Source organism: Struthio camelus, chromosome 5 (genome assembly GCF_040807025.1).
Source record: "Struthio camelus isolate bStrCam1 chromosome 5, bStrCam1.hap1, whole genome shotgun sequence".
NCBI lineage: Eukaryota > Metazoa > Chordata > Aves > Struthioniformes > Struthionidae > Struthio > Struthio camelus.
In genome coordinates this window covers 78,497,804-78,521,802 of record NC_090946.1, presented here as the reverse complement: position 1 = coordinate 78,521,802, position 23,999 = coordinate 78,497,804, and the positions used below count along the sequence as shown (strand labels likewise).

The 23,999-nt window shown below is 49.1% G+C and overlaps 1 protein-coding gene across 4 annotated transcripts; it reads right to left on the bottom strand.

The window, feature by feature from the left end:
• Positions 1-1,148: 1,148 nt before the first annotated feature.
• Positions 1,149-23,014, bottom strand: CCDC198 (coiled-coil domain containing 198). Of its 4 annotated transcripts, none has more exons than XM_068947443.1 (6): positions 22,636-23,014; positions 19,686-19,768; positions 13,397-13,483; positions 11,997-12,095; positions 10,913-11,075; positions 1,149-6,771 (listed from the first exon to the last, which is right to left on the bottom strand). In XM_068947443.1, exons 1-6 carry the CDS (start codon positions 22,838-22,840, stop codon positions 6,524-6,526), a joined length of 885 nt encoding a protein of 294 aa, XP_068803544.1. In that variant the 5' UTR covers positions 22,841-23,014; the 3' UTR covers positions 1,149-6,523. The 4 variants fall into 4 exon arrangements, with proteins under 4 accessions (XP_068803544.1, XP_068803546.1, XP_068803545.1 ...); XM_068947445.1 differs by having other exon boundaries at positions 6,524-6,771; positions 22,656-22,815; XM_068947446.1 differs by lacking the exon at positions 1,149-6,771 and adding an exon at positions 8,109-8,851 and having other exon boundaries at positions 22,636-22,995.
• Between the last annotated feature and the right edge of the window lie 985 nt (positions 23,015-23,999).

Here is a 23,999-nt window from a genome sequence, read left to right as displayed (position 1 = left end):
TCTTTTCCCTTGCAGCTTTGTGTAAGCAGATTGAAACAATCCCAGGTGCCTGCCACACACCTTCAAGTGAGTCAGTGGCGATAAAAGGTTTAATAAGGTTAGTGACTATATCCTGGTGCCTTTGATGATGGTATTTCTGCTTTCACAGATGTGCATGTGTGTTTTGGGGAACAGGAGGATGTTGCATGATGCTGAAAACTTGTGTTCCTGGGGAGTTCAAATATTCTGAGCACCAGGTGGGACAGAGCCCGGGAAGATGAGATAAACACATTAATCCAGACTATTTGATGAGATCCAATTTGTGTGGCTTTGAGCTTTGTTCAACTGTATTTACTTAACACCTCTCTTGAATAAGCGTAAGTAAATCATTTTTCAGCTCAGGAACAGTAGAAGAGCTGTTGTAGCAACACAGGCGTTGCTCTGAAGCAACGTTCTGCTATTTTGAATACAGAGGTAAGGTTCGTCAACATTTCCAGTTATAAGTTGCAGGTTTAATTGCTAATAACTTTGCCAAGCATTAGCCATTGGTGCTGACTTTGCCCAGCTCAGGTGTCTGCTTCAGACTGAGCATTATCATTTTGTTTTAACTCTTCAGCAAAACTAGTTCAGCTAATCCTGAGCTAAAGGAGAAGGAACTCGCATTGCTCTGACCGTAGCGCACACAACAGCTAAAACATCCTACAACCATTTCACTGGGAAGATCAAATGCCCTTGTGCATCAGGGCAGCAATCCGACCAACCTACATCTACCCTTACTTCAGGGCTATGCCATTTGCTGATACTTGTGGCCGTGTCACAAACTGAATAAAATCTCTGTTCTTCGGGATTTGGTGAAAAATGACAATGTTATTTTTCCGAAGGTGCTACATCTAAGCTGAGCATCCTCCTTCTCACCACGGCTCCTCTGGAGACACGTTTAACCTGTAGGGTGGGATGGTCTGACCTTGTCTCCAAGCCCGGTGTGTGGTGTAAGCTAGTCAGAGAAGCACCTTTTCAGCTGGTGCGGATAGCGTATCCTCTCCAGAGAAGACATTCATCCCATCCTGAGACAGGGGGAAAATGTCATCCCTTGGAGATGCCTCTCCCTTTTTCTTTCACTGTCACACTCTGAGCTATAAACAGAACAGATGACTGCTTTGTATTAACTTCATAACTTTTATAAAGCTAGAACTAGGTCAGACAAATCCCACTCTGCTTCCACGCTCTGAAATCTTCCCTCTCCACTCTTGCTCCTCTGACCATGCGTTGTTCTGCACCGCCAGAAAATTCCTCCTCCTGTGGTCTAGTCGTTATCCTTTAAAATTCATCCTGCACCAGTGCCTGCCAGATGGGATGTAGCACTGTTCCAGCCCATGTATGTGAAAGAGGAACCACCTGAAGTATCTTGGTCACAGGCACTGATGATAAGTGTTGGATTTAACTTGATGGTCATTTGCACTAGGAAAACAGGTAATTACAAAGCGGATTTTAAAATGACTTTCTGTATTACCGTATGGCATCATTTCTCTCTGAGCCAGTTGTGATGTGACCAGAGAAGATATTTGCTAAATGAACGCGTACTCGTTGCTCGTGTTACAACTGCACTTCAGCGCATGAGGTTCTCAGGAAATGCAAAGACTACCCCTTAAACGATCTCTCCTCCTAAAAAACTATTGGATGGAGGGATTTATAAACTTGCAAATATGGCCTCTCTGTGGGTGCACACTCTTGATTTTGGGGTTGAGGCAGAGGGGCTCAGCTGAAAGAGAGACACTGGTTTCTATTGCTTGTGAATTGCATTACATCTGTGTGTGATCAGTGCTACAGACTGCAGTTGTAGAAGGCTACGCTGAGTGGCAAATTTCATCCTCTAGATAGTTGACTATAACGATGCACCCTTAAAATGATGAGATAGTAATAAGCATTTGAAACTGGGAGCTGTGCAAAGGCAAACATTTCTGTAAAATCTTCATTGCCGAGTTGCAGCACAGGCATTGGGGGGGTTTTTTTCCATCATTTATGTTTCATAATTTGTAGAAAAGTCAAAGCTTCACCTTTAGTAATAAAGAAAACATTTTCATTTCCAGCCTCTGGAAGGATGTTAGAAAACATTAGAAGAGAACGAGTTGCCATCTGCCTCTCTACGGGTTATGATGAATTAATACAATTGAAAGCAGCATAATCAAACAATTCTGAGCACCAGAAGTAGAAAGCAGGGTTGCTGTTTTTATTGCCTCCGTAAGAGCACATTTTATGCACTGTAATTTGATAAATTAATGCTCACAGTCTCCTCTCTGTGCAGTACATGATATGGACTGACTGGTCCACATACTCTTCTCTGTGTGCAGCATTCTTCCCAAGCACTGACAACATCACTGTTGGAAAACTAATCAACTCTATTTGAGATAAATTGCATTTCCGCCAATTATAGCTTAATTGTTGACAGATGGGAACACAGACGGGAGATATGTCAAATCATTAAGAGGACAGGTGTATAGATAAGTGCCAGATTAATTGTTCCAGCCCATTAAATCATTGACCTTTTCAGCATACCCTCAACATCAAATGCAAAGCTCTCACGATATTTCCAGATCACGCGTGATGACTCCCATGTTTATGAGAAAAGTTCTCAGGGGCATTTTTTAAAAACGCAGAATCCAGACACAGACTCATTAGCCACTAGCAGTTCTCCTTTCTCATTAAAATCAATTCAGTTATTTCTCCTTCTCTGTGTTGGGGGTTGTTTTCTTGGCCTTTCAGTGAAATTACATGTGGCATGTGGGCTTTCTCCAAAGAGCAGTTTTCTCCACGAAGCATGCAGACATGCTGTAATGGGCTGTACGTGCAGAGATGTCAAAAAGAGAGAGATGAAATCAGGACAGAGAAGTTGAATGCTGGGCAGCTGTGCTAGAGGCTGCAGGTTTGATTCTGGGCTTTGGTTGTGATTTCCAGCTCCTGCTTTGCCTGGGTTTTTCAATAAGCCCTGGCAGAGACAAATACTTGATTTCCATTGAAACTGAGTCAGTCATGGTTTTCTAATTCCCCTGAACATGCCTAAAAATTTCTCTCCTACTCTTTTTCTGGCTACACAAACCAGCAATCTGAGGATGTGTGCAGGCACATCCAAGACAGGTTTTTGGAACTAGCTCAGGTTCGAAACAGTGATGCAAGCTATGCTTCTGCTGACCTGAGCTATCCAAACCCTGCATTGTCCTGGAAATTTGAGAAATGACTTTAGATCCAGTCATTCTGGGTGGTCTGCCTTGAAAAATAAGACAATAAGATTTCCAGCTGCAGGAAGTGATAGCTGCTGTGACAATAATGATATTTATTTGTTATTGATAGAGTTGCTATCTTGCATTGAACCCTTGGTGAGCAGGGAAGAATAGACCTGATTTCTTTCTCGTATTTCTGGAGAACAAAAGTAGCTCAGCTGCGGTGAAGCCAACGAAGTCACACCACAGAAGCACGGCCAAACAGCAGTCTGAATCTTGAGTTGACTAGGTGATGCATAGGCAAGAGAAAGGCAGTGGCTGGGAATGGAAAGTCTGCAGTATTTGCTTCACTGTGCGTGCGTGTGTGTGTGTATATGTAATTTCTAACTGGTCTTAGCTATTGGGCAGTCTAGAGGCCAACAAGCTAATTTGAAGATGTTTTACCCTGTGGCAGGTCTTAGATAGACCAAGTGGAAAGCGAACCAGCGAGGCAAGTAGAAAAGGGAGGTAGGAGGAAGATTTAATGCCCTTCAGCATCCTGACATGGTCTGCAGCTTCAAACAGAGGCAAAATTCATGCTAAGAATCAGGCAGGTCTTTTTCCCAGTGTCAGGACTGGCAATCTGCTCCCTCTCTTTCTTGTGTAGCTCCAGTCCCCTGCCTATCCCACCCTGCCACACTGAAATAGCTACATGATGGGTAACTGAAATGCCAGAGAATCATTTTATGTATATGCTTTACTGACTTATTCTATTCCTCCACAAAGCTGATGCGTGTTTACACTGGTGGCCTTTACAGACCTGCAAAGATAACTAGATAGGAGACAAGAGAACTGAGCAAAGTTATTTCTCAGATAATGAACAATTTTGGAAGAATAGGGAATTTTATGAGAAAATACAGTTTAGGAGGGATGGAACCTGTAAGGTTTGCTTTAACATGTCTGATACCCTTTATATAACTGTCACGTTGAATAGACTTGGCACTGTCAGGTTGCTACAGGCAGGCAGTTCAGATTTCCCGTAGATACAATAGCCTAGACCAGCACACTGCTCACACTGGGAAACATGCATGTGTGAGATGTTAGAAAGCCCTCAGTTTCCACCGTTCATTGCACAGTGTTGAACGTGAATAGAGAAAGCAAGTGAATAAAGGCCAGCTTTTTCAGAAGAATGTCTAAAATTGGAGTTTAGCACTGAAAACAGTATATGTATTACTGTGTCTGGTAGTGGTGGGGGAAGTGGGAATTACAAAAACAAAGTCAAAATGGAATTCTAGAAATGCCAGAATATTTATTTTAAGGATTCCCTAAGCCAGTAATTTTATCTTTCATTTTGAACTGAATTTTTGTGTTTTAGAAAAGGAATATAAGGTAAAAAGAAAAGCTAAATAGGAAGATAAAGTTAAAAGTTCCAAAGGGAAGTGAAACATTTGATTTCAAGTTGAACTTAGTATTTGGGGTTAGCCCAGAACATTTTTAAGCTTGTTTGTTTGGCCAGCCTTCTCCTTCTTCCTCCACCCTTCACTTTACTGTTACTCAGCCCAAACCATTTTTTTTCCCACATATTTTGATTCAGCCACATTCCCAAAGCCGTCATTATTCGGTCAAGGAGGACTGGGTTAGAGATCATGTGGGCAAACTTGACATCCACAGATCCATGGGCCCTGATGGGATGCACCCGCGAGTGCTGAGGGAGCTGGCGGATGTCATTGCTAGGCCACTCTCCATCCTCTTGGAAAGGTCCTGGAGATCAGGAGAGGTGCCTGAGGGCTGGAAGAAAGCCAGTGTCACCCCAGCCTTCAAAAAGGGCAAGAAGGAGGAGCCAGGAAACTACAGGCCTGTCAGCCTCCCCTCCATCCCTGGAAAGGTGATGGAACAGCTCCTCCTGGAGGTCATCACTAAGCATCTGGAGGCAAGAAGGTGATCAGGAGTAGTCAGCATGGATTCACCAAAGGGAAATCATGCTCGACCAACCTGATAGCCTTCTATGACGGAATGACTGGCTCGGTGGATGAGGGGAGAGCAGTGGATGTTGTCTACCTGGACTTCAGCAAGGCTTTGGACCCTGTCTCCCATCACATCCTCGTAGGTAAACTCAGAAGTGTGGGCTAGATGAGTGGACGGTGAGGTGGATTGAGAACTGGCTGGATGGCCGAGCTCAGAGGGTTGTGATCAGTGGCGCAGAGTCTAGTTGGAGGCCTGTAGCCAGCAGTGTCCCTTGGAGGTCAGTCCTGGGTCCAGTCTTGTTCAATGTATTCATCAGTGACCGGGATGAAGGCACAGAGTGCACCCTCAGCAAGGTTGCTGATGATACTAAACTGGGAGGAGTGGCTGACACACCAGAAGACTGTGCTGCCATTCAGAGGGACCTGGACAGGCTGGAGAGCTGGGCGGAGAGGAACCTCCTGAAGTTCAACAAAGGCAAGTGCAAGGTCCTGCACCTAGGGAGGAATAACCCCATGCACCAGGACAGGCTGGGGGTTGACCTGCTGGAAAGCAGCTCTGCAGAAAAGGACCTGGGAGTGCTGGTGGACAGCAAGTCAACCATGAGGCAGCAATGTGCCCTGAAGGCCAAGAAGGCCAATGGTCTCCTGGGGTGCATGAGGCAGAGTGTTGCCAGCAGGTCGAGGGAGGTGATCCTTCCCCTCTACTCAGCCCTGGTGAGGCCACACCTGGAGTCCTGTGTCCAGTTCTGTGCTCCCCGGTACAAGAGAGACATGGCACTACTGGAGAGAGTCCAGCAGAGGGCTACGAAGATGATGAGGGGCCTGGAGCATCTCTCCTGTGAAGAAAGGCTGCGAGAGCTGGGCCTGTTTAGCTCATCAATGTGTACAAGTATCTGGAGGGGGGTTGTCGAGAGGATGGGGTCAGACTCTTCTCCATGGTGCCCAGCAACAGGACAAGAGGCAGCGGGCAGAAACTGAACCACAGGAAGTTCCATCTGAACCTGAGGAAAACTTCTTGACTGGGAGGGTGCCAGAGCACTGGAACAGGTTGCCCAGAGAGGTAGTGGAGTCTCCTTCCTTGGAGATATTCAAAACCTGCCTGGATGCGATCCTGTGCAGTGTGCTCTAGAGGACCCTGCTTGAGCAGGGGGGTTGGACTAGATGATCCCAGAGGTCCCTTCCAACCTAAACCATTCTGTGATTCACGCCACATCAGTGATCTCCTGTTTTCAGTAGCCCTTTCCACTGGCTCATGCTTACAGAAATTCTGCTTGCTACAAACGTCGTGGCTATACCTTCAATACCTCCAGCCAGGGGATTTTTCAGCCCCATTAGAGCTCTCTGGGTTGTTTCTTCAGCACATCATTCTCATCCCACAACATGCAACTACAAATCTCTATCAAAGAACTCATCAAAGAGAGGAATTTTCTCCGTCTTGGTTCTTATAAGTGTAGGTTTGTGATAAAACTTCTTCTCTTCCCTTTCCCAGTCCTCGGAGTCAGTGCTGGAGCTATCCCAGAACAGGTCTCTTGTAGGATACTCCCGACAGAACCACATGTCAACTTTACTGCTCTTGCTTGGAGAAGATTCAGCCCTGTCCTGTTGCCCTGAGAATTGTCTATCCCATATATTTCCTTGGAGAGAAAAAAGAAGAAATATGTCTTAATTTTGCTGAGGTGCATGTTCAGTTCCATAGGGCTTAGCTGGGAATTGCTATGGGCAGCTGGAGTTGTGTAAAGAAGCCCCTGAAAGATCCCTGCCAGATCAACCCAGCTGCTCTGGGCTGGGCAGGGCCAAGCACAATATATTCAGGATTATATTCAGTGAAATTATGGAATCTGACAAAAGGAAGCATGCTTTAAGAGCTGACCCACAAGGCGTGGGAGGCAGGATTCCCGTGTTGCATGCCCAGGGAGCAAGTTCATATCTGAGATGCTTAAATGACTCGTAAGGTATCAGTATCTGAGTAGCTCGTAATCTCTAATGCCTTGACCGTTGCAGCATGCCTGTGACAGAGCAGTCCTAGGCTAACATCCTGCCCACCAGAGCAGCCTTCCTGCAAGGGCAAAGCAGCGCAGGCCTTTCAGGGATGGTAACTGTGCCCTGCAATTGCTCCTGCTATAAGGAAACTTCCTGCTTAGTTTTTTTATCCCCAGGCAGAAGAGTGATAGCGCTAAGAAACATGAAGGAGTAGAAGAAGCCACCAAGTCCGCCCCCTTCTCTCCTGGTAAAAGTTCACTGGTAGATAAGCTCTGCCCTGGTTTAAGCCTCTTTTGCCCTCAGTGACGCCTTTTCAGTCCTACACCGAAGGTTATCATGCATACACTGTGGCAAGCAAAGCAGAGCAGGGTGGCTGAGATTCGCTTTGGTTTCTGCTGCAGTGAGGACAGTAATGTCACCTCATATGCAACAGTCTCTTCAACCATCCCAGCCACTCACCAAGTGGGCATCAGTCCATGAGAGTCATGCCCAACTTCAAAACACCGCAAGACCGCCCTGCAGATTTACACTACAGAGGATGAGGCCTGATCCTGACCTTAGAGCAGTGCAAAAGGCTTTTGCGTGAGGACAAAGGATGTGCTCAGGAGAGCAAACCTGGAAGGATTGGAGGGAAGGAGAAAGCTGTGAAAGCAGGTCAGAATCTGGTTTTTGACTCATTAGAGTCCAAGACGCCCATTCCTGCTGCTTACCCTTCCTCAAGGTGCGCTGAGGGATGTCGAGTCTCTTCTCAGCGCTTCCTGGCATTCCTGCTAACACAGAGCAGGTTGTACTCCCTCCTGTGCTATGAAGGGATCTGTAGCAGGGAAATACGCCCAAGAGAGGCTGAGATCTGTCACTGGTAAAAGAGGACATGGCTCTGAAAGGAGTCCATGTGATGCCTTTTCACGTCAGGCACTGAGAGTAACACGGAGCAGCGGCTGGAAACCATCTAAGCAGGAACGTTTCACCTTAATTACGCACCACCTGAAGGGATGCAAAACTGTGAAGGAAATTGCCTGGCTCTGAGCAGTGGGAAGAAGTTTCCGTATAAAACTAGACCTAAAAAGTTAGTAACCTAAGCGACTGTAACATTTACCCTACACTCATTTAAGGATGGGCATCAGTCCAGAGGCTGTAATATGCATCTGAACACAGTATTGTGGCGGACAATGAATGATTAAGCAAGGAGCAAATCTATGACAGCTGTTGCTCAAACAGCTCTTTCTCCTTTTATTGCCTGGGCCTCCCTAGCAGGGCGAATTCCTGTTACCATTAAAGCTATTTAACAGCATGACTCCTGCTGAGCCTGGTTCCAGCTTTCCAAATATGATGAAGTGTACTCTGCCTTCCAGCCAGCAATCCATCTCCTCCACACACAGCTCGGGTGAGCTGCCTCTCCTGTTCTCCGATGGCAGAACTGTCTTGTACCTCACCGCAGCAAAACCACGCAAGCCAACATCAGTCTCTGTAGAAGAATTTCACCTGCCTGACAGTATCCGGCATGCTTGATTGTCCTGCTGGATTTATCTCGAGCAGCTGACCACATCCCTGCATCTAGTCATGCCTTCGTTTCATCCTGAAATGTGGCCCAATGGGAATTTCCTCCCACCATCAGCAGGCTAGATGTCCCTTTGTCCTTCAGGCACTGTGGTCACTCATAAAAGATCCAGACAGCATCAGGGGCGTGGTATTGTAGGTCTAAGGAGACTGAATTTTGCTGGCAGAGAATATTTACTGAAACACACAACACCCCAAAAATCTGTGTTCACCTCCGGCATAGACAGTGACTATAACATGGGCAAGTTCTTTTTTGTGGGGAGCATTACAGCATTGAGGGACAGATAGATGTGGTGGAATCGTTTGCTTTTCATTATCTTTTCACTGGTTGTAACCATTCTGCAAGCGCTTTTGCTCCTTAGTCCCCTGCTTGTCCTTACAGCATGGTTTTTTATCTGCAACCGCGCTCTGATCTGAGCTACCCCAAAGCCCTTTAGTGGGGAAAGCCGGCAGCGGGACAGAGATAGAGGCGTGCCAAGGTCTGCTCCCTGCCGAGGATATGTGGATAAACTGCCTGAACTGGGGACAAATTGACAGCTACTGACTTTGCCACTGAAACCTGATGGATCCTTGCTTGCTCCTTCCTCTTTCTCCCCCCCCCCCCCCCCAGGGAATTAGACACATTTCATGACACCTCCATCTCATTTTGGGCAGCTCCCATGCCCTGGGCAGCAGCCCACACAAGCAGCAGGGTTGTATGCGCACAGGTGGTTCGGCTTGCTCTCGGTTCCCAAATGGAGCTGTGGGACGGAGGCAGTACCAAGAGCATGGCGAATTGGGCAAAATGAGGTGCAGTCAGTGATGTGGCAACACCCACCAGCCAACAGACTCTTAACAGCCTGTCAATGATAACGGAGCAGGTATGGACGCGGCAGAGGCCTGAAGGAGGCCAGATGTAGATATGTGCAAGTTTGGGGAGAAAACTCTTCCCTGAGCCAGTGAGAAGGAAGTTGCTCCCCAGAAGCTCCTGAACAGCTGGCCACTACCTGTGTCATTACCATGTTAGCCCAGGGACAGTAGGTACTCTCCTTTGGACCTTCATGCGTGTCAAGGGGGAGTGACAAAGCTGACTATTCTTCCAAGTATCAGACTTGCAGAGGCACCAAAGATAACTGGCAATCTCAAATCACCCAGTTTTATCTTTTACCGCAAAGGAAAGTTGCAGTTCCTCTTTCTCCAGAGAAGAAAAATTAGGGCCATATCTAAACCTCTGTAGTACAATAGCTCTTTTGAAGTCCAGCCTGCTTGACACTAGCTGACAATCTGATCTGGTTGTTTGCATCACGTGCCCTGATCTGTTTTGTTTGGGAAGCTCATAATTGTGTACACATCAATTACTGCAGCTACACAGCTGTTTGGCATGGTTACGTCCCTGTCCTCCCTCCAGGAAGGAAATTGGCTCAGTGCCGACACAGGAAAATCACTGTCTTCAGTGGGGGGCTGGTGCTCTGCTTCATTTCGCCAGCTAGAGATGGCTGTGTGCTATAGCGGAAACTGTCACAGCAACTCATTTCTCCTACTTGAAGGAAAATTGGCAGGACACGTTTTAATCAGTGACTGCTAACCCTCTCGAAGTAAATACTGTGATATTGTCACGCTGTCTGCATGGACAGACAGTCGTACATTGACCTGTGCACATCCCAGGCTCAGGCAAGCTGCATTCAGTGCTGGGAGCAGAGGGGAGGGGGCAAAACTTGATCCTTAAGCAGTCATTTTCCTCTTTTTCTCCTTCATGCCTTGGGATGTTAAGCTGGAGAAGCTTCAGAGATTCCTCGCAGCCCACCTATGTTCATGTATACAACCATCTACACGTGCATGTAAACACTGTGCAGTTTTGACTAATCCAAGTGTTGGAGTTAGCACCCAGGAGAGCTCAGGGGACGTGTGGGGCAATCTGAGGACTCTTCTGCCCGCAGGAACCTGTTCTTGCAGGGGCCTGGCCCTAGTGACTTTGTTTTTATGCCCCTATGAATGTTCCTCAGTGAGAGGTGTCATAATTAAGATTTATTCAGGTCTACTCAGAAGCTATTAAGTGAAGCAGCTCAGAGACCTGTGCCTTGCTGTGAAACACCTCAACAGTTTGCCTTGTGCCTTAACTGCTTTTGCGCTGTCTTTTGACCTTGCACCATGTCACTGCAGGAGTTGGAGCAGTGGAAGAAGCTTCCGTAGGGAAACTTATTTGATGACACTTAAAATGCTAGCAAGTGGCATATCTCCTTGGAAAATTATTCTACTTACCACAGTCTCCATTAAAAGTCTGATTGTGCTCAGCAGGGACGAGGTCTTGGCTTTCAGAGCTGTTGCTTCTCTGGAGACTGCCAAGGACTTTCTTTGGGTTGAATTCCTTGATTTTTTGTTTATTGATTTTTGCCTCCCTGTGGAGATTTCTCTTCAGCTCAGCCTGGGTTTGCAAATGAGTCATCAACACAAGCAACAGAGGAGCAAACACGTTTTAACAGCTCAACACAGCATATCATTAGGGGGCTGGTGCTGAAAATAATTATGCAGTTGAGTAGTTTAACCAGGGCAAATCATATCTGCCAAATTAGGTACATGACAGAACATGACCTGGACTGAGCTTTTTGGTTTCTCCATGGGCAACTGTCAGATGAGGGTAAAGCTTTGAAAAATCAGAAGTAATTACTGAACTTTTCCTAGGGCAGAAAAAAAATACTGAGTTTAACTACTCTGCGGCCCAGTGACGGTTGAATTGAAAAAGAAATACAAAGATGCCTGCAGGTAGGTATTTGCTCATCCCCCATCGAGTCATGCAGGGCCCACCTAGCACCTGTAACCTGCAGGTCTCCAAACACTTCAGGAAGGAAACCAGCATCTGGATCCATGTTTTCAGCTGGGGCCTGAGTCACAGGCAGCTGCACGGACTCGGTCCAGGTCCTTAACAGAGCGAGGACCAGAACCACAATCGCAGTTCCCAGCTGTTCCTTTCTTATCTCTGGGTAACTTCATTCCTTATAAGACCTGGATCTTCCCCAACTTAGGGGAAAAGTGTAAATGTATCGACCACTTCATGGCTGGTCACTTGGCAGGACCTGAGGGTGCTCCTAACCTCATGTCTACCTGAGCTACTAGGAAAGCTTCATGTGCTCTTTCCAGAAACAGGAGCAGAGTGAGTTTTGTTGACATTTTGGAGGAAGCAAAAAAAATCAGTTTGTGGTCACCCATGTGGACATCACTGCGCAGGAAAGTGAGGCAGAAACAAATGGTTTCCACCTCCCCATCTGTGTTTGAAGGTGAAGGGCAAATACTCATTAGAAAAGGAAACAGTCAGCCAGGTGCCCTCTCCCCCAGGTCTCAGCCTTACCTCTCGGCGCCTGCGGTTCAAGTCCAGCATCTGCAGCTTGTGTAAGTGCTGCCGTCTGCCAGGGAGGTGTTTCAGGGTTTGCCCCCTCTTCTCCAGAGCCTATAAGGGATATACATAAACAAATAAATATATACGTAAATAAATACACCTGCCTTTTCTAAAACAAAAAGAATCAGCCAGCAGCTCTCAAACCCACTCCTTGGCCCTCGGGCACTCCCTGGATAAAAGCAGTGAGCATTTTCCTGGGTAGCCAACTTGCAGAAATTTATCACAAGTGTTCACAGTACTTGCAGTTTATCTTGCAGCTCTGGGGCGTTATGGAGAACCTCAGCCTTCATTAAAGCAATGTTAAAGGGTTCAAAATGCAACCTCAGTTTTCAGCAAGCTATTGAAGAGCTGAATAGACATAGCGAAAGGTTTGTTTGCAAAAGTTTCTGCATTCATACACGCAGCATCACTAACCAAGTAAATCACTAAAAATATAAAGAAATAGCGCAGTCGGAAAGCAAGTCTAAATCCAGCCTCATCTCCTCCCAGCACAGAAGAGGTGTTTACGGCACACAGCAAATGCAGGCTTCTCCCTGCTGGAAGCTGACTGCAAGCGATGAGTGTTCAAATTGCTCGGTAGTTTTAAAAAAGAGGTCCTAAGACCTTTATTCTCAAAGACATTTCAGGTCCTGACTCACCACGTCCTCATCACCAAGGGAATTTTCATGCCTAAGCGTCTCACACTGGCGGTTCAAAAACAGACACTCCTGGAATTAGGGAGTGCTGTGGGAAAGTTTGCCCTCTTGGCCTTGCTGGAGATGGCCCAGCTGGTTTTTTGGCGTGGTCATCTGGGATTAGAGATGATCCCTGTGCCATCACCTTCCATTTGTGTAAGCTGATGAACTAAAAATGTGTCCTGTTCATCACCAGAGAAGTTCAGCTTCCAGAGTTGGCTCCTAAAAAAAGCCCTCAAGATCCTAGAATTCATCGTAAGTGAAAATCTTACCGCTTGGCTTTGTATCCTTTCACCCACATCCCATTTTTTTTTAGCTGGCTTTGGGGCCCAGCCCAGGATGACAGCACAGCTGGTGCAAACCTCCAAGCTCTGCTCTCATTTCGGGCAGCGTGACGGCACCGACTTCAGCGAGGCTGCAGGACCATGAGGGCCGGGAGCTCGCAAGCTATGGAGCCAGCCACTGCCCCCAGCCCACCCCAGAAACCTGCACGCGCGAGCTGGCTGCAGAGCAGAGCAAAAACCCACCATGAGCGGTGGGAGAATCTCACCGCGTTCGCTGCCGCCAGCTCTCAGATCAGCCCTCAAAAAGATTAAAGCAGCTGTGACGTGGGAGGCTACACACGGTCGGTGGGAATGTGCCAGTTTCCCCGGCGTTTGCCCTTCGCTGAACGCTCACCTTCATTTGTGGAGTTGCTGCCGCCTCTTGCTGACTTGGGAGCTTTTCAGCAGTGATTGTTTGTGGAAGGCCAACAGGTTCAAGCTTCTACAAGTCCAATATTTATAATGTTCAGCATTCATCATTCCATACAATCATAAAACATGAGAACACAATATTAAACTGCCCTGACATTTTTCCAGTTCCATTTCTGGTCCAGCTGCTGGGAATATGGAAGGGAGACTGGCATCTTTAATGAGCACCTGGAGAGGTGGACTTCTGATGCGCTTCGCAAGAGGACAAAACTGAGAGAATCTCCTGCATAAGAGTCAAAGCAGCGAAAGCCTAGCTGAGATTTGTGCTCTTCCTTTTGGCTCCATCCCTAGAGGTGTTCTTCTTGCCATAACAGTGCCTAAGACTCCAGCTAAGACCACAGCGAAGACAAACCCGAGGCCAGAGCTCTTCCCATTGGAGCTGATAAGACAAATGCAACACGTAACCGGAAACTGAAACATGGAGCTGTATCATAATTTAATGAAATATCTCCTATCAGGTCACACGAGGCTACCTGTGACCCAGATCACTGCCGCATCTGTCCAACTAGTCTCCCTTACAGGAGACTACCCTACTCTGCAGAGACTGCTCACGGTGTAATGGGCTTTTCCTGGTGGCTAGTGGAGGCAGGCAGAGGACTGCTTTACAGACTGCTCTGAGCATGGATTTCAATTTTAAGGAACTAAGGTATCTCCTTAAATTATGCCATACTACCAGATGATATTGGATAACTCCTTGGCTTGGTATTGCTAGTTTTCCCTTCTGGGATGGGAGCTCAGTCCGGCTTCCATAAAATTAAGTGGAGCATCATCAAGGACTTAATTGAGAAGAAGATCTGAATTACACTTTATGTGGGACATTAACCCCTTGAGACATCCACAAGAATGTCTTCTCCTTTAGCTGTATGGATCGAATTGCTGCCAAAGCCTGAGCTGTAATTTTTGAGCATCCTATAAATAGATGCAACAGTGCAGTTAAAAAAAAAAAAAAAAGTCAGCAGCGTCACATAAAGCAAGCAGGGAAGCAATACCAGAGGGGAACCCAAACTCAGCACCGTTTTGTGGATACACCAACCCCAGGAAAGCAGAAGAGGCCCAGTCCAAAGGCCCCTGGAACCAACAGGAAATTCCCCTAGGTTTCCTATGTACTTTAGCTCTGAGATGACTTTTCAGTCATATCATTGCGCCACTTCAGAGCTGGTGTCTTAAGCTGATGAGGAAGGGTCATTTTGTTTGCTGCATGTGTGGCGTGGTTGGGTGACAGGGAGCTTCTGCCCTCAGCGTCTGCGTCACGTCCGGTGAGCAGAGACGGTCCCACATCTCTGCCAGTGGAGCCGCTTCTACAAATGCTCCCTGGTTTGACTGAGTCAAAAGCTGCACGTTCCTGCTTCAGCTCCCAGTTTAGACCATTTAAACGGACCTGCCCACCGCTGCAAACAGCTCTGCCAGCAAAGATGTGGGCCTGGAAACCTTCAGCAGAGGAGCAGCAGCAAAGGCATAGGAGCATTTTCCAGTGGCTTAGCTGTTTGCAGAGTGAATGTCTGCCTACACCCTCCTCTCCAGGCTGAACTCTTACACCACAGAGTCAGCACAGCCCCTGCACTATTTCTATTTCAGCTTCTTGTTAATGCCTTTTGGTTGGGTTTTGCACCTAATATGAGCTAAGGTCTTTTATTTTTATTAATTGTAAGTCCATCCTGGGATCAAGTCCTAGGATTGATGCAGGAGGTGTTAGCCAAGTCATCGCGACACCCGCTCACAAATGCCAAATACTGCAGGCTTCCTCCCCAGAGCATCTGCAATGTGCAACTGCCAGCAGCAAAAAACTAGTCTGGTGGCTCCACCGTGAGATCTCCGTGCCTGCTGGTGCCCGTGCGTGGTGCACTCCTGTGCTGCTGTGTACCAAACCAGCATTGAATTTCCTGCTAAACCTCACAGAAACTCTGACGAAGATGAGGATGCACAGCCCTTTGCCGGAAATAGCTGTAAGAGGCAGTGAGGCTCCTTCGGGGAAGTCAGCAGCTGAAGCCATGAGAGCTTCCAGTTGAGGAAAAGCCCATCTGCTGCCCAGGAGAAAAGTTCCTGAGGCATGAGCAGAGAGCCCAACAGAGGGATTTTTAATGTGCTTTGGAGAAGGGAAGAGCGTGGAAGGACATTTCTATGAGAACCTGGAAGGAAGGGGTGCTGAACAAGATTTAGAGATACAGCTCAGGGGAAAGCAAGCTAAGTCCTGACTGCAAACACATCCAGGTCCGTAGGTAGATACAGGCATTGCTTGGGTTCCTCTTCCGTTCTGAGTAACAGGGGTTGGTACCTTCATCGTAAGTATTGTGCTAAAGAGGAGCTAAATTTGCCAATTTCTCCTCCAAATTCATAAGATCTCAACTTCTAATGCTTCTTAATTCTCTTGTGGGTGGGAAGCAGCACTGACGCTGCATTGGCCCTCGGGGCACCAAGCACGCTCACAGCTGCTGTGTGTTGGGGGTCTTCAAACGCACCACGAAGAAACGGTCCCTGCCCCGAGGACTTCACCGTCCAACTCGAGTCCAACCCGAATTATGAACAGCTCCAAAGCAGAGACACGCACCACGGGACCCGTGTTCTGGTTAGAAAGTGCAGAGCATGGACTCTCCTGCCTGGGACTGCCCCGAGGGCCACGCTCACCATCTTCCCTAGGTTGCAAGTAGCCAGGAAGACAACGCCGATTTCCCAAATCTCATGCCAGTGCCTTCCTCGCAGGACTACCCCGCTCACCCAACCCGGTTAGCATCTCCATCATCCTCTTCCTTCCAGTCTCGGCCATTAAGAAGCTTGTTTACACAGAGGCAGCTATTTTCTTTTGTCTTTTAGTACCCACCCCCCCAAAAAACCTAAATTATAAATTCTGCTCGTTTAAGAGAGGACACTAGATGGCAGCATGTGCCACTACAAATTACAGTCCAGGCTGTACATCACTCCTAGACGCCGGTGAGGGCAGAGGCAAATCCACCTCCTCGTCTATCTCGCCGCAGCTGCGAGGGAGGAGAAGTTTCAGGCTTTCGGGCTAAAGTCCCCTTGCGTCGCAGGCTGGAAAATCAGCTTCTTTTCTTTCCTCCCTGTGAATCTCACAGGACTTTTCTCTGGAAATGCTCCATGACTGCAACCCTCCGACAGTCCTTGGAGAGGCCACGTCTCCCAGCTCCGCACTACCTTTGAAAATATTCCCCCCGGGAAAACGGCTTTTGCTGATGTGGTTTATGCTCTGTAAAGACGGTGGAAGAAGCTCAGGGTGCGATGAATAGCATCTTTGTCCCAGAATGAATAGTATGAGTATATTAATAATTCACAAATACAAAGGTAATAGAAAAAAAGAAAAGTGAAAAATTATATGCTGGTAGCAGATTTTCAAATGCGGCTCTGATTGCACGTGACAGTTTATAGGTGATAGCTAGACTCGTTACAGGTGCTGCTGTCTCATCCTCTCACCTAATACAGGGGCACTTTATTCAATATTTAATGTCCTTATGCACTCTCCGAAGCTGCTATCATTGGCCAGAATGACAGGCAGAAGCAGAGGGAGCTTGACTGGTCCTGTCCGGTGGTTTTTATCTTCTTCACTGTGTTAAAAAGACCAGATCCCACACGCTGGATTGGCATTTTAATCACGGAAAGGAACGCTTGAGCAAAGCAGTCCTGGTTCAGCTGGTTTGCTGTTGTGTTATGTGTGCAAAGGGTTCGTCCCCAAATATCAGGAGAGTGGAGAAGCTGTATGCAACACCGCGGGAAGGAGCAGGGCTTGTCGGAGAAGCCAGATTCCCAAAGCAACACAGGGAGGTGAGAAATTTGTCCAGGGATTTTAATTGCAAGGAGTTATATAGTTGGCAGAGAATGGAGATAACCAGCATTAGCACGGTAGGGGTTTCAGAGACTCACACCACTGCTGAGGGACACCCCATTAGAAATCAGCTCTGTGGTCACTTTGTTTTGGAAGGAAGCATAATATCTCCAGGGTTTGACTTTTGTGGGAACAGTGAAGGAGGAACAGCTATTGTTTGGTCTGTTAAGGAATTAATTGGAAGAACGGTATGCTCCAAGCAAAACCCTGTATTCCTGGCCCCAGAGCCAGGGACCAGCATGAAGCACGTGTTCACCACTTGGAGCGAAAAGCAATGCATCTGCCCTGCTCGCAAGGGTGACGCCTCGCCAAAAGGGTGATCTTGAGGCCAACCCTTCGGCACCAGACCTGAGCAGAGCCAGGTCTCCGCGCAGGGGCAGCTGAGCAGGCAACACATTCCTTGAGCGACCTGGAGCAGCCTTGAGGCTGCTCTAAACTGCACCCAGCTGCCTACTGGCAGGCTACAGGAGAAGGGCATGGCCAACAGCCGCAAATACACCAGTTTCATGGGTTGAACAGCCAAAGAAGAGCATTTACCTCTATTTATCTCTGCCTAACACCAGCTGGGGATTTGCTGGGGCACCTAATTAAGCTGCTGGTGGTGCCCTGGGGCTCATGCGACCCCACACTCCTCAGTGCAGGATGCGTGGGGTCGTTTCAGGCAGCAGGTGTGATACTGGTCCTTAATTGCTAATTGGAAGCCCTGCCCAAATGAGAGCATGCTCCTGGTTGATTTGCTCCTTTGAGCCCTGATTGCTCTTGGGTTTCAGAGCCCCTGGGACAGAGCAGAAAGTGGAAAAAGCTGAAAGCATGGGGTAGCAGCTCTCAGAGAGAAAGATCTGCTGGAGAGCAAAGTGGAGGTGCTGCAGAGGTGGCTTTGCTGCAACTGAGAGCAGTGAAGCCCCTCTGGGGCCAAGTCCTGCCCAGCTCTGTCTGTTGCCCTGCAGGTGTGGGGGCTGCTGAAAGTGTAGTGATGGTCATCTCAGGAGGATGTGGAGAGGCAAAGAAAATGCAGGTAGAGTGTAAGGGCAAAAGCTTTCTTCTCCTTTTGGTTTTTACAGGACCTGGTTTGTTATGAGAATTGTATGGTTCCAGTAATGCAGCTCCAGCTTAGTACTGCAAGCATTTGATGGGGACTTTCTGAGGCCTGAGCCTTGCATGGGGCTTTTGGGCAGAAAAATATCAGCACAGAAAACTTTATTTGTTATATATATGCTTATATACATATGTATATAAAAGGGGGAGGGTCTTGTTGTTTTTTTTTTTTAAAAGCAAAACAGCAGCACTAACTCTTGTGCACCATGGTACATCAGTAGTGTTTCCTTTCCTCTTCTGCATTAAGTTATATGGCAGTAAATGCAATTCTGGAGCCTTAGTTAGGCTGCGGTAACTCTTGGGTAGAAGAACGTGATTGCCGGGTCAGAGACACAGGGTCGTGCCAGTTGCGCCTTGGCAGGGAAGGCAGCAGGGAAGTGTGCAGGAGCAGTAAAGAGAGGAGGCTGGGGAGGAGGGAGCAGCTTTTAGTATAGAGAGGGGTGTGTGCATGCATGTATGTGCAATCCTATGGAGAGGAGAAGGTGAATATGTGTGGGGGTACACAAAATGCGTAGCAATTTTTGAAACCTGAAACAACTGCTTGGTGTTTTATGACCCCCATTGCAAATCGAGTCTGTGCACTTCACCCCAGCACTAAGGGATGAGGCGTACCGCCTGCCGTTGCTGGGTTTTGCGGCAGCAAATAGCCCGTGGCGCAGCTTGGGTTTGTGCAGTGCGGGATCCTGAGACCGAGTGTGCGGGCAGGGGGCTCCTCCCTGAGATATTTGGCCTGAAGAGCCAAAAGTACGTGGTACAGCTCAGATCCCTTTGGTGAAAGGCTCTGCCTTGACCACCTTAGCCCAGTGAGATCAGTAAGGTTTGGCCGTGAACTGCAAAGCAGCTCACTTCAGGAGGGGTGGCCTCACGGCCAGTGATGAGACATCTGCCCTGTGGATCAGACCAGGGAAGGGGCTTCCCTTGTCCCATGGGGCCTGGCTAGGCCATGATGCCCATGAAGGCAGCACGTTGTTTTGTTGGCTGTCTTTAGCTGATCTTAGAGCTGGCCTTTCGCTTAAGCTAACAGGTCGACTACAAAGGTGTTATTTCTGATTTAGCTGCTCTGCCTTGGAAGAATAGTCAACTCGAGCTTGGGCTGCTGATAAAACTCCTTTAGGAGCAATAGCCTACAAGATCAAGGCATCCTACTTGTGTTGCTGTAGGACATCTGCTTCCTTGCTGAGGTGCTTTAGCGGCGTGTGGCCAGGCTGCCATGATGGCGTGTGTCTACGGGTCAAGGGGACGGGTCAGTTGGCGCGATGCTGCGGGGAGCTTTTCAAACTCGTCTTACTTGAGGTCTCCGAGGTGGGTGCTGCTTAATGATGCTGGTGTCTCCCTTTTCCAGCACGGTGTTGAAAGAAAGGGGTCTGGGCCCTTGGGGATTAGAAAAGGAGAAGAAATGGATGGAGTTATTTTGGTGTGATCATTGACTCCTAGGTGGTATTCTGCAATATTATGTGACTGAGCTCTTGTCTGGCCTGTTCTGGTGTAGTCCCTCTTGCTGTGCTCCAATAACTTGTGATATCAATTGTTCTATTAGCAGCAGAAACAAAGCGTGGCTAGATCCGTGCCTGCAGTTTCTAATGAGCTTGTGTCCACCGCGTTCCTCTTGCTTCCCTCTTCAGCCCCTCGTACACCCTGTATGGCAGAATAACCACCCTCCACGTCTCCTGCAGCTTCCCAGCTCTTCTGGCCACCTGCACCCTTCTCCTTCCCTCCTCTGGCATCCCTTTGTCCTCCCTGGTCTCTCCTGTGGCCCATAACCATCTGCTGGCCAAGAAAATTGCATGTTTGGCTGGTTCCTGGCTGCAGTCACGGGCTGAGCTCACGCTTGGCCTTTTAAAGCAGGGAACGGGCAGCACTTTGAGTCTTTTCTTGGTGCTTAGTTTCTGAGACCTTATTTATTTTTGAGGGACCCTATAGGAATGTCTTCTAATGCTTCTACTGACCCTGGCAGACGTGGGCTACAGCCAGCCAGTAGGCTCAGGAACTGGTGAGGGAAGTGCTGACATGCGAACAGCACAACTAGGAGCTGCCTTTGGAAACCAGTCCAAAACGCATGCACAGTGGGGACGTGCTACCAAAGGGCAATCGCCTTGTCCGTCATTAAAGCAGCCTTTTAACTAAGGCCTGAATGCAATGCGGACCAGCTCAGATCTCTTCTTCATTACTGCTCTCCAGGGGCATGTTGCTGCTGCTGTTCTTGCACAAACACTTGCATGTGCATGGAGAATTGTTTTATATATAAGGTTTTCTATTCTTCCCTCCCCTGTTGCATTTGCTTGCTGTTTTATACGTGCTGTTAAACAAGGTGGAGCTGCTCTCACACAGCAGCAGCCTGCCCTAAGCCAAGCAGCTCCGGTGTGCAGCATGGCAAAGGATTTGGTGGGGGGGAGGAGCAGGCATTGGGGGCAGAGGCTGGGGAGCGGAGCAGGGAGACACGGTGAAGGGCGTTACATTATAGCTGAGGTCAAACTTCCTAGTTATAAAAATCAGAGGTCCTCTCATAGGGGTGACGATGGGTGACTCCAGCAGCTTGGAGAGCGGCGGGGTGACCCAAGCAGCACCCCGGCGTCCAGGATTGGCAGTGCTGGAGGAGGCCGCGGACGTGGCCCAGTTCACCTGAGAAAGGATTTGCTTTGCTCTGCTGAGCACCCGTGCAATGATTAACCACCGAGCGGGGGACGCCCGAGAGGGGAAATTCCAGCGCGGGTGACGTCTCGGGAGAAAAACTTTAGTTGTCGCCACGCTGCCTCCTTGCAGAGGCGAGGAGGAGACGGCGCTTTGCAAGGAGGCAGCGTGGCGACAACGTGAGGCTCAAGCTGGCGGCGTTTCGGCAATTCCCTTTTTTCAGCCTTGCGCCCTAATAGGTGATTCTCTCTGCCGGCGAATGGGGAATTTAACGCCAGCCCCAATGAATCCTCCTAAACTAAGACGGACCTTTTCTCCGGGTGGCTTCGGTTATTTAGGCAGCAGCTCAAGCTAATGCAGCGCTCGAGTGCCCTTGAGCGTACTTGTTTCTGAAAATGAAGTATGTAATAGAAAATGACATTTATTGAGTTCTTTTAAAGATTTTTTTATAAAAATATGTTTTTATAAGCGTTTGATAAATGCCTAGTGATTATCACTGTCCAGAATGGGAATATGTAATTGCTCTCGCTGTTACGCAGCGCTCCAAGCACCGGGCCGTGTACCCGGCACTGATCTGTATTCACCCCAGGCCTCCGCTCCGGGACGTGACTGCTGTCGCGCTGGAGGCGTTTGCTTTCCTGGGCTCCCGGTGTCTTTCCATAGACAGTACTGAAGAGGAAATATCTGGCAATGCTAACAAATGATTGGGGTTTTTTTTTCAAAATTCCCTTTTAGAAGGGGACAAGAGGGGAGGAGGAGAGCTAAACCTGCAAATCCGATCCATCTGCATTATCCTTTCTCAAGCGAGCAGCCGCGTTAGGTGCAGAGATTTCGCTCTCGATTTATTGTACGTGGCCGGGGGTGGCCAGTCTTCATCTCGCTCGTTATAGTCATGCACCAGCTTTTTTGCTAGCTGTCTCATACCTCCTTTCTCGTCTCTGGGTACAGAGTGAATTTAAAAACCGCTGCCGAAGGCTACGGCCGGTGCTGCGTGGGGAAGGCTCTCGGGGAGGGGGGGGAACGCGGGCAGTTGTTGCCTTTGCGTTCCTCGGCCTCCCGGCTTACAACATTAGCCCTGCGTGAGACACAGGTATTATTTATGGCAGTGCTGAATTTTACCTGCTGAGCGTCTTCCCAGGATCTAATTATAATTAAGGTAATGATGTAGAGGTGCCCAAGGGTGACGGGGGCGTGCATAATCAGGAGTTAAGGGGCCGCCGTGCGAGCGCTCGTCTGGACGCAGCCTGTGGCCGCTGCGCGCTGATGTAGCGCTGCTGGAGGGGGCTGTTCGCGGGGGGCAGTGCGTGACCTGGGCTCTGCTGGCCGGGAGAGTTTCCCAAAACTAGTTGTGGGAAAGAGGGGGAAATGGATTTTTTTTTTTTTTTTCAAAGCTGAAATTTGCTGGAAATGACAAAAAGACGTGAACAGGGAAAGGCACCTACACGCACCCCGTCGCCCTGAGCAAACCCACAGCTCGGGGGACACCCGGCAGCTTTCTGCAGGCGTCCCCTCCGAGCAAGGACCGGCGTGCTGCCGAGGGCAAGCCACCAGCCGCTGCCCTTGCAATCATTAACTTATTAATTGCAATTATTATTTGCAGGCCCTCTTACCTGCAGCGGCTCTCCCGTACCCGGCGTCCCGGAGCGGCGGCAGCTGCCTCGGCACCGCGGGTTTCTCCTGCTCCGACGCATCTTCCGGCGCGTGGGAAAACCAACGCGGGGCCGAGACGTAGGGCGAGACGGGCAGGTCGCCCCCGGCTCGTGCTGGGGCCACCTTGGTCACCCTGTGGCGCGTCCTGGAGGAGCTCAGGCCCATTTTTTCCGGAGTTGCGGCCTCCGAAGAAAAGGAAAAGCCCCTCGCTCCGGGCCCTATCCGGACCTGGCCGACGGTGCTGGTCCGTGGCGCCCGCGCTACCCCGGGGGTGGTGCGGGGCCAAGGTTGACAGCCGCCGCCGCTCCCCGCGTCCTTCCCGGCTCGGCCCTGTCGGCCGAGGCCGGTTAAACATTGACCGGCCCCAGCCCTCCGGGGGAGCTGGCAGCTCCCGCCGCGGAGCCGGGGCGGCCTGGGAAGTCGGTGCCAAGCACTGGGGGCTTTTTTCCTTTTTTTTTTTTGGTATCTATTTGCACCCATTTAGGATTGAGGATTTTTTCAATGTTGGTTTTGGAGGGTTTTTTAGCAGGTGGTGAGAGCACCTATTCACCCGGCTGCGAAACGCACCCAAAGCTGGAAGCGCAAAGTGAGCGGGTGCCCGGTCTTGGCCGAATACGTCGCTGCCAAACGCCGCCGGCCAGGACGAGGCGGGGGAAAAATCATTCATCCCCAAATTTAGGAGTTACCGGTCCCTGGGGCAGTGTGGCAGGTTGGTGCTTGTGGCTGCAGAGCCCCCACGCCGCTCGTGACTTCCCTGTGCAGCGGCTCACGCATGATGCAAGGGAGCCGAGCAGCTTCATCTTAATTTTCCAAATGAGCTGCTAAAATCTGCACCCTGCTTCCCTTCCAAATTTCTCTGTGCTCAATGTCTCCCCCCTAAAAACAGGCATCTTGCATTGAACAGTTCAGGGAAAATAGAGGATTAAACGCTGCTGTTGAGTGTTGCATGTGGGTTTTGGGGAGGGTGGGTGGCAGGAAGGAGGCTCTCTGCTGCTGGTGCCCTGTAGCTTTTCTCCCATTTTATTGTCCGAGAACATCCACCATACTCAACCAGAATTCCCCAGGGATGCTCATCTTGCAAAAACTGCATTTTTTCCAGCAAATTTACTGTTCTCCAAAGCATTGCCTTCCGCGCGCCCTGACGCCCAGTGCAGAGCAGCGCTGTGCCTCGGGGCCAGGGGCTCCTGAGCCCCTTCGCTGCCGGTGCATGGGGCAAAGCCATCGCTGCTGGTGGCACCGAGTGTAGAGCCTTGCACCCACCTGCAGCAGCAGCCTCCCATCGGCACTGCCCGCTTAGCGGAAATCATGTCTTTTAGACTTATTT